Source organism: Gossypium raimondii, chromosome 3, assembly GCF_025698545.1.
Source record: "Gossypium raimondii isolate GPD5lz chromosome 3, ASM2569854v1, whole genome shotgun sequence".
In the NCBI taxonomy this organism is placed as follows: Eukaryota; Viridiplantae; Streptophyta; class Magnoliopsida; order Malvales; family Malvaceae; genus Gossypium; species Gossypium raimondii.
This window is the reverse complement of record NC_068567.1, coordinates 53435400-53445482: the sequence shown is the minus strand read 5'-3', so window position 1 is coordinate 53445482 and position 10083 is coordinate 53435400. Positions and strand designations below refer to the sequence as shown.

The following is a 10083-nucleotide window of genomic DNA, read 5'->3' as shown; positions in this document are numbered from 1 at the left end:
TTTTAGGATAAACGTTAAACCCCCGAAGGGTAGTAGAAGAAGAAAAGAAGATAAGAGAGAGCAGAAAGAGATGGGTTCATTGAGCAAAGCTCTTCTCTCTTCCACGCTTCGCTCTCTTCCCTCCTTTTCTTCTCCCCCCACTCCCTTCTTCTCCTTTTCTTCTTCATATTCATTCACTCCAAATTCCCCTTCCTTTGCATTCAAAAGCTCCTTCACTTCTTCTTTAACTAGCAAAGCCCCCACACCCAATTCGCTCTCTTTCTCGTCCACCACCTTCATTTGCAAAGCTGCCGAGTACAAATTCCCTGACCCAATTCCCGAATTCGCTGATGCTGTAAGTTCCCCTTTCTTCCTCTCTTCCCTTTAGCATGCGGTCGCCTTCCAATATCTCGGGTATGACTTTATGTTAACGGATAATTCACTTGTTGGGTTTGTTTTTTTCATCTATGGTACTTCAGGAAATGGATAAATTTAGGTCGCATCTGCTCAACAAACTGTCCAAGAAGGATACTTATGGAGACTCGGTTGAAGAAGTTGTAGGAATCTGCACCGAGGTAGTCCTCTTTCTGTTTTCTAACACATTTTCTTCTTATTTTGATTGTTGGTGGGGCGTGCGTATGATTGTTGTTTGAGTGGATATTGAAGATTACGCGTGATTAAATCTCTCTTCTTTCAGAATATGACATCCTATTCATAATTATCACGATGACACTTGCTAAAGAAACTAAAACAACAATTTTATCACAAGGTTTGAACTTTGAACTTCAAATGAGATTATTATGAATGAGAATGGCTTGGTTTTTCAGAACCTGTTTAAAATAGTTTCAATTGGTCAATTATAAGGTTGTCTGGGAAAACCTGACGTTTTTTTTAGAAAAAGGTGGAATATAAGCTCACCATCAATCTTTTGACCTTTTTTTTCTCTCAGATCCCTTTGTCTCAGAGCTAGTGTGGTAATAACAGTTGGATCATATAGAACATACTCAGTCATAGGTAGCCCATTGTCCAAAAGAAAAGGAAGAAGAGGAAGTTAATCCTAGTACTGGCTTCGCATTGAAAAAATAGACTGTTTCATAAGGATCTTTAAGTATGCATTCCTCAACTATTTGGCATATATTGGTTTACAATTAACCAAAGAATATTCCGTGGATAATGCCACTTGAACATGTTTGTATGTATCAAGGAACAGGCAGAATGCTTGATAAATTCTAGTGAATTGAATGGTGTCATTTCATTCAATCCTAAACTTGCTTACAATTACCTTAGGTAGCACACTCTAGAGATGCCATGAACAGAAGGGATTCATGGACTTTATTCGCACAAGGGTCAGAGGGCAGTAGTTACCCTTTGCTGTTTGTCGTTCATGAGCAGAATTCATTAAAATAGAGATAATTGTGTGTCATTTGTTTAGTTACATAATATCTGCGTAAATAGAAAACCTAGGTATGTAGTCAAAAGAGTTTAAACAAATGGAATAGCTTATCCATAAAGGGGAATAAATAATGAATGAAAAGGCCTCCTGTTTGTGTTTTGTTGCTGTCATCAGAGGCTGATTGTTGGAAGAATAAACGGAAAACAAGTCCTTTGTTCTTAGTGGCAAAGAACAATATACTAAACCAGTACTTCTAATTGGTATGCAGTAATGGAATAAACATTTCATTTGAGCGCTATGATATTGTTGTGGTGATCTATCTAATTAGACAATCACTCAAATTATGTTGTTTCTGGTTTATTCTGAGCAGATATTTAGTACTTTCTTACATACTGAATACGGTGGTCCTGGGACACTCTTGGTCATACCTTTCATTGACATGGCTGATACTATAAATGAGCGTGGGTTGCCTGGAGGACCGCAAGCTGCACGTGCTGCAGTTAAATGGGCTCAAGATCATGTAGACAAGGACTGGAAAGAATGGACTGGCACCAATTAACATAGAATCTAAAAGCCTCCTTATATCAGGAATGTTTGTTGTAAGAGGTAGTTCAGTATTGAAAATAGCATTTATTCTTACCCTGCTTCCTTTCGAGATTGAGGTGTCATTGTGATTCTGTGTCTGAGCCGGTTTTGTTATCGTATGTAGTTTTAAGGAAGCTTTGTATCAGATATCCATGACCAGAATATGATGCATAGACAATTTTGCAATTTTAAGCTGTTGATTTTTAAGTAGAAACTGTTGTATCACTGCCTCACAAATTTGAATACAAAGACAAGTTCATCCCCGTTATCACTTGGGTGTTCAGAGAACTTAAAACTTGTTCTTTGGATTAATATGAAAAAACCATGTTGCTCCAAATTGTTCACATCAGAAACAGAGAAAATAACTAAAACATGATTACATGACTAACCAGGAGGTATTTAGATTACTTAATAAGAAATAGAGCTTCGCAATCTATTGCAACCAGGTGGAAAACATTTACTGCTATACATTTTACATCCTCCTAAGAAACAGTTAACAATGGACATCTGCCATAAACTAAACTTGTCTAATTGTATTTAAGGGAATCCAAGTTACAAATTTGATCGATTACGATCCATCATTTCTTCCCTATCAATGAATCGCTCCAAGAGCTCGCTCTCTTGCAAAACTAGGCAGTCTTCACTCTTCCCAAACCAGTCATAACGCCGCTTGGCAATGAAATCATAAACTGCATCCCTCAACGGAGTTGGAATTATCAAGAATGCACTTAAAGCGGAGTAGGGAAGTGGCAAGTATGATAGCACTCTCAATGCAGCTGCAGAACAATCAATTTCAGAAGGCAGGAAATTGACGTACATCAAGCAATAAAATTCTCAATCTGATAACCATCAAGAAATTAACTTCAGCGGGCATTTAGTTTTTAGAAGCTTTTTTCATGGAAATATTGTTCATTTCATCGCATCAGGTCCAAGTGCATCACATTAAACAGGAAATCTTTAGTAACCTATAAGCCATTTGGAGTTCTCATAAGTGGTTTTCTAGACTGCAAACAAATGCAAAAGAATTCCTAAAGTTTCAAACAATAATTTCTCCATGGCATATAATGGTACAACCAAAGAACTTGAGAAAAAGGCATTGAACATCAATTTCCAAGACAAACCCAACACAAAATCCATAACATATTTTAAAGTGAGATGAAAGACTGCAAAGAGGAATGCATTAATTTGGAAGCAAAATAAATGGTGAGAAAACTAACCTGTGGAACCTTGATGATAAAGACCAAGGCCTTCAATGAACACAAAACGACGAAGAACATCCTCTCGATCAACACCGCAAACTCTCAAGTATGGTTCAGCAGCCTTTGACTGCACACAGCAGAACTTGATCTTCCTGTGTTTGTCCGCTTTAATCACCGACTTAACCCCTTCGAAATGACAAAAACAACAGGAAAAAAAAAGTAAGAAAAGACTTGAAGGTAAACAAAACCCAATCCCTGGAGAACACTTAAAAAATTTTCATCAAAGAATGCGAAAAAGTAAAAGAGGGGAAACAGAGAAAAGAAAAAAACCTCGGTGGCAAAGATGGCAGACCCCATCATAGATGACGACACGTGGTTGAAGGAGATCGGGCAAAAGAGGCTTGATGGTGGCTGATACAGGTGGGTCTGAGTACACCAGATCGCTTTCTCCAGAAATATCGGCGACATCAGTGGCAGTGCCGGCGAGGATTTTCTCTGAAGCAGAAGAAAGGGAAGGAAGGGAAAATAATAATAAATGTTTTAAAGAGAAAGGAGGGGAGGGTTTAGCTGTGGTTTTGGTGAGGTTTGCAAATCTTTTCATCAACATTGCCATAATTTCGGTAATTGAGAATGGCTCGTATTTCAGTTGGGCAGGATACATGGTTGCTTTCTTGGCTTCCAAGTCGGCATGTGAAAGTAGGCTGGTGTTAGCCGTCGGATATAATGGGAACCATGAAAATGTTGGTTGGGCATCGTTAGCTCCGGCCCAACCAAATATTAATATGCTCCGAATCTCATTTTAAATTGTATAGGTTCAGATTATCTTATGCTGCCCAGAATAAATTAAATTTCTTCCTTCCTCTTCACTTAAACAAATGAAGACGGAAGCTTTGAGATTTATTATGTCATGCATGGATTTTAGCTTGAATAGTTCCAATTCCTTTGATTCTACACTTTGTTTTGGTTCTTATTCCATCTCTACTATAATAATTTGATTTTACAATTTGTAGTTGCTTAAACATGTATTTGTACCTTAATTGTATTTATAAACTTTTAAAAATAATTTAATATCTCATTTGGTGTCCAATTTTGAACATCACAAGTCTACAATCTACAGTCTAAACCTTCTTCCCTGATCTTCGACCACCGGATCGACATAAATCTAAAGTATATTTTTCTATTCATCAATGAACACTAATCCATCGTACTAATCCTCAAATCATTACTTAAAGGTCATTAATCAAACCTTTTAAAAAGAACTTAATAGTCCAATGACTTCAATAAAACTTTTGAATAATTCAATGACTTATGTGACAACTTTCGAATAGTTTCAAAAATCATTTTGTAACTTTGTAAAGTAACCAAAAGATAAACTATTTATCCCCAAAAAAATATACTTTCAAATTTTTAATCTTCCTACAAGTACACACCAATAGTTCCTTCCCTAGCCTTAATTCACAACGGAATCAGAATATTGCAGTGTTTATAAGCTGGTCTTCGCACATTTGTATAAAATAATGGTTATGGTATACTTTCTCTGCGCTTCAATAATCAGGCAAAGGATAAAAAAGAGAAGAAGCAATATCAGAAAATTACTGAACCCCTTAAAGAGGAAATAAAGAATATCAAAGTCCTATAAAAGCATGACCATGGGTTCAATCCTGAACAATTTCACCCTAAACTTTCTACATTGGGATAAAATGGTGGTGAAGAGAGATCCAAAATAACACTGAAGAGTTATCTTAGGGCAATGGTAAACCTAGACCTTAATGGATTTCTCAGAATGAGCTCACTCCCTTCCCTTCACTGTAGATGATCTTAGGTTCCCACAACAATCTGTAGAATAAGGATTTAAATAATACCAAAATGTATGCCATTTGAATATGATACCCCCATTAACATGCCTCTGCCACAAACAAAACTGAAATTCCTTTGCAGAGCTGAGCTTGAAGGCCAACAATAACATGATCTTTTGGGGTTTAAATGCAAAATTTTGCACCTACACAAGATCAAAATTTTAGCCAAAGAGTGACAAAATCCTTGACCTCATTTGTGTTTTATAAATATATTCTATAACAAACCAGAAAACTTCTGCCAGCACAATCAATGACTTAGGCCAACTCCTCCTGGATTTGACCTTCTGCAAGGGTTAGAAAGATCCCATAAACATCCAGCATTTAATTGATTATGATAAATACCAAAATGGTTAAAACCAAACCTCACCAGCAAGTTTGACAGCCAAGTTGGCCTCAGCATCGGCCTCGCCATTCAGTTCCTTTCAGAGGTGAGCAAGAAAGGTTAAAATCATGCAATGCAATAAAAAGACAAAAGGGGGACCAAAAGATCTTATTCATGAGAATGCATTTCCAGAGCAATTGATTTCACAAAATTAGAATACACACTGAAAGGGAAGAAACAACAGTAAAATAACATTATTGCAAAACCTGGTCTGAGGTTGTTTAGATTTGAGACTTGAGAACTATTGGTAAGACTGATCAAAACTGATGTTTTAACACTGCAAATTATTTACAAGGTCTCATTTTTCATTCTGCGTTATCCAGGAGAAATACAAATGGTATCGAAAACAAACATTAGCCATTAGTTTCTATTTTACAGGCTCCCAGCCAAAAAGCTGGTACAATAGCCAAAGCATGCACTCCATAAAAGAGCTTAAATATAAGTAAAAGGCAAAGTCTAGATGCAAGCTATGATCCAAATTTCAAAAACATCATAAAGACCTATCAATGATGGCACAACAAAGAGGCCATAGTAGTCACAAGAAAAAGAAATTTTGCCCATTACTTTGCTATCAAGTATAAAAACTGGTCATACCCTTAAAACGTGATTGATCTGAAATGAAAGAAACTTATCCTTCAGTTTCATTGCTTGCTCATACAACTCAGACATGTGCTCATGTTTGACTTTCCATAAACCCTGCAGCTGTTCAAGGAAATAGTAGTTGTAAGAATACCAGAACAAAACAGAAGCTAAGCCTAAGCTCCTTAAGTTGAAATGATAATACTTCAATAAAATGAAAATAAACAACATAGCTCCAAGATTTAGGCACAATTATTATTATTTTGGTCAACCAAAATTTAGGCCCTTATCGAAGCCCAGGAATAGCAACAGTGGAGCTATAATTTTCCCAGAGACAATTTAGTTTGTCCCAGGTGAGAGGCCAGCCAAAAGAGAAGAAAGATTTTCTTATTTTGGGGGGGGGGCAAAGGTTGGATTTAGGAAGCATGACAGAGGTAAAGAACAGGTGTGCATTCTAATAGGAAAGTCCATTAATCAGATAAAATACTCATCCCTTGTAGAACCAAGTTAAGAAGGAAAATTATAAAGCTTTCTTGTTTTTAAAGTTTTTAAGAGAAAGGGAGAAGGGACAGTGCTTCCATGCTGAAACAAGTTGCTAAGGAAACAATTGCCTGAAGGCTAAAACTCAAAACATCAAATAGAAAACAAATGGGGCCCTAAAATGAGTCAACTAGCTTGCCAAAACTATTGCAATAGGTACGCCCTCTGAAATTGAAGTCCAATAACAGATTGGATAGCTTTACTCCATTTGTGCTGAAGCATTAACCTAGTTCCAGCATTATCATCCAGATTTTTCTTTCTGAGAAAAATAACATCAACAAAGCAACAATAAACAGATAGAAAGTTGGATTACCTGCATACAAACGAGCTTCGAGTCACCTCGTACACGAATGTTTGTATAACCTTTTCTAAGAGCTTGTTTCAACCCTAAAATTATGGCGCGATATTCAGCAGCATTATTGGTTGCTATGCCCAAACCCTCGCGCAATTTGCAGATCTGTTCAAATAGCATATTATGGAAAGATTTACATGTGGAAAAGGTCTAATTTCTAAATGGTTAATTGCATACCACATTTCCAGAATCAGTTTTCAATACAGCTGCTGCACCAGCAGGCCCAGGATTTCCTTTTGATGCACCATCAAACTCAAGAATACAAGATTGCTGCCATAAAGACACAAGTACAGGCATCAAAGCCTATTTTTGGAGCAAAAAAGCATCACTTAATCTTGGTAAATTAATTCAGACACCCTTCTCTCTTGCATAGGAAACCCTCTTATGTTGTTTGAGGAACTATATTCAACCATCTATTTGAAAAAAAAAAAAAAGACAATGGCCTTCAAGACTATCTGCCCAATTCTGTGAATGATGTTGATGCCAATATTCACCAACATAATCAGTTGTCACTACCAAATCTACTTACATGACCAGAGGATGTTATTTGAGCCTCAGCATGTGGATCCAACTTGAAATGCTTTCTCACGGGATCGGCTACGGCTATTGAACCAAGTGATCCCAGTCCCTACAAAAGGTTAAAGGTAAAACACTGAAAAATAGTGTCACACACCAAACTTGTATGATATTAATAATGATGTGCTCAGGGAACATTAAAACAGCTAACCTACCCCATACTCTGACTGAAGCATATCCTGTGGTCTCTTTTTGGTTGCATCATTATGAGATGTTTCACCTTTAGAAGAAGCTGGCTCCTGAAACACAAAAAATAGGAACATTGGCCTTCGAATCTATAAGAGCCAATATCTTCACGTTCTCTGGATGGTATAAAACAGCCTTTGTGATACAGTTAACATGTGAAAGAAAGAAACTAATCAAAGAACAAATAAATTGATCATTGATGGCCTAACCTCCAAGCAGATCACATTAATTGGGAGATGCAAGTTTTATGTGCAATTGCTGTCACAAGAACACATTCAAGCAAACAGAGACATGGGTGCAGGTGCAGAAAAAAAGGAAGACAACATCAAAATATTTTTTTTCTTTTTCTGACAGACTAGTTCAAACAAACAACAAATCTGCAGTATGCATAAGGTTCATGCTCAATGTCTCACCTGGAAAGGGCAGGGCATGAGCGCTCCAAAAAGATCCTCTTTCACATCTGCAGCTCTAATAGTGTAGAGAGCATTCTTAAGCCCACAGGAAGACAGATATATTTCAGTTTCCTTTGTCAAAGAGTAGCCTTTGTAGACACTGACCGGAGGATCACATATCTACTCCAAAAGAACAATAACATGTCAAAGTTAACTGAAAAGCGAAAAGAAGAAACACAGTATCTAAATTTGAAAGACTACTATGTTATTTGCATTACAATTATTATGTCATTTCATTGAAATCTAAAAAGCACATAACTATTAATATTGCAATTTGAAATAACACAGTATAGCACAACAATTAGCCTAAAAGTAAATCAACTTTAGGTGACATTAGAAAAAGGAAGTAAGAAGAATTACCGAGGATCCAACTTGGGCCTGACAATCAGCAAAGCTCTTGAAAACACCAACAGTATCTCCCTTTCTCACTACAAAGAATGCATCTTTCTCGTTTTCCATCACCGGTGGTTGTTCAGGATGAACTTTTTTAGTCCTGGATGCTTTTTTTGTGCTACTACTACTTTTACTTTTCCGGGAAGAGTAACACTGAGTGCGAAATCTTGTCAACAAGAACTCTAAATCCACAGTCTTCACACCCGCGTGCTCAAAATTTCTTCTCCATAAGGGAACATGGCATTGGTTCAAAGAAGTTGTTGCAATGAAATTACCAGCCTTTCTAAATAAAGCTGAGCCATAAGCACGCACGTGTGGCAGGCAGTTCATCAGAGAGTAAAATTGCTCCGCACTGCCTAAATTTCTAGAGTTAAAACAAATATAAGTTTCTAACTAAATGACTGATATTCCGAATTGTTTGTAGCATTTGGCGTTTAATCATTTCTATTGATAAGCCCTCCCCCAAAAAAAGAATAATTTTTTCATCTGCTTTTTCAGCAATGGAGACTTTCATAGCAATAGCTAAAGGAGCGAAATAAACCCTAGGTAGGAAATTGAGAAAGAAAGCCAAAGACAAAAAAGGGAAGGGCCAAGGAATGAGATATATTGTTAAAACATACCATTACCAATGTAGGAGCTGGAAACAGAGACGAACTGGAAGTAGCCTTCTTCTGCTGATATTCACGCCGGAGAGTGACGGAAAAAGATGGGTTCCGGGTGGTTTAAAGAAGTGGGGATAAATGGAGTTCTGCTGATATCCAATCGTCCTTGAAGAGTTTTTAGTTCCCTCTTCAGTTAAAACTCTTCTCTATCTCTTCTCTCTTTCTTTTTTTTCCCCCGAATTAAGCAATCCAAACTTACCCAACTGTTCTTGGAACACCTAAGCCTAATTCTTCAAGTAGTTTGGGCTCCTATGATGCCCATTTGTTCATGGGTTTGGTCCCCTTAAACACCTTTCAGTTGGCATGTAAAAATCAAAACAAAACACAAACTTTTTTTTTAATGTTTTAAACAGGACATTCGTTAGTCTCTTTCAAATCTCAGCGTTAAATACATATGACAACTTGTGGAGTAAAACCAAAATTTCACTAACAACGCAATTGCTTCTGTTTGGAAGAGAATATAGAATGCGTTTAAAAAATTATTTAATAATTGAATTTGAGTGTAATTATATGTGTGGCATGTTTAATTAATCATTATAATTAATAAGTTTAATTAAATTTACATGAATATTTACTTTCTATTATTATTATTTATTAAAAAACTATCAAAAATAATATTAAGAATTAAGATATAATCGTACTATGCCAATCAAACATGTCTTGTAATTATAATTAGTAATCTAATAATTATGATTTGTACACACCCATAACCCAATGGTAATCTCTATGATTTGAACGATGAAAGTTATAATTTTTAAGCAATCTATATTGAGACTTGACATTGCATATTTACTTGGTCACTAATGCTTGGTTTTTCAGCCACACGAGAACGAAGATTCAAACAACAGCTTCTAACTGATCTAATGATGGAATGTGGTATCGAATCCTCAAGAAATTTGAAGAGATTAGTTCTTAAGAAGGGTTTGAGTTCCTCTATTCTCAGCTCTTT

At 36.5% G+C, this 10083-nt stretch overlaps 2 protein-coding genes across 2 annotated transcripts; one reads left to right on the top strand and one right to left on the bottom strand.

The window, feature by feature from the left end:
• Positions 1-5: 5 nt before the first annotated feature.
• LOC105794697 (protein PLASTID REDOX INSENSITIVE 2, chloroplastic) lies at positions 6-2171 on the top strand. The gene is made up of 3 exons (XM_012623991.2): positions 6-334; positions 459-554; positions 1743-2171. The coding sequence occupies exons 1-3, from the start codon at positions 71-73 to the stop codon at positions 1929-1931; spliced, it is 549 nt and encodes a 182-aa protein (XP_012479445.1). The 5' UTR covers positions 6-70; the 3' UTR covers positions 1932-2171.
• A 162-nt stretch (positions 2172-2333) lies between these two features.
• LOC105794694 (uncharacterized) lies at positions 2334-9430 on the bottom strand. The gene is made up of 14 exons (XM_052628933.1): positions 9093-9430; positions 8440-8836; positions 8041-8199; positions 7597-7680; positions 7395-7493; positions 7043-7135; positions 6827-6970; positions 5989-6096; positions 5380-5431; positions 5278-5296; positions 5047-5155; positions 3487-3949; positions 3175-3342; positions 2334-2733 (listed from the first exon to the last, which is right to left on the bottom strand). The coding sequence occupies exons 2-14, from the start codon at positions 8800-8802 to the stop codon at positions 2510-2512; spliced, it is 2085 nt and encodes a 694-aa protein (XP_052484893.1). The 5' UTR covers positions 8803-8836; positions 9093-9430; the 3' UTR covers positions 2334-2509.
• Between the last annotated feature and the right edge of the window lie 653 nt (positions 9431-10083).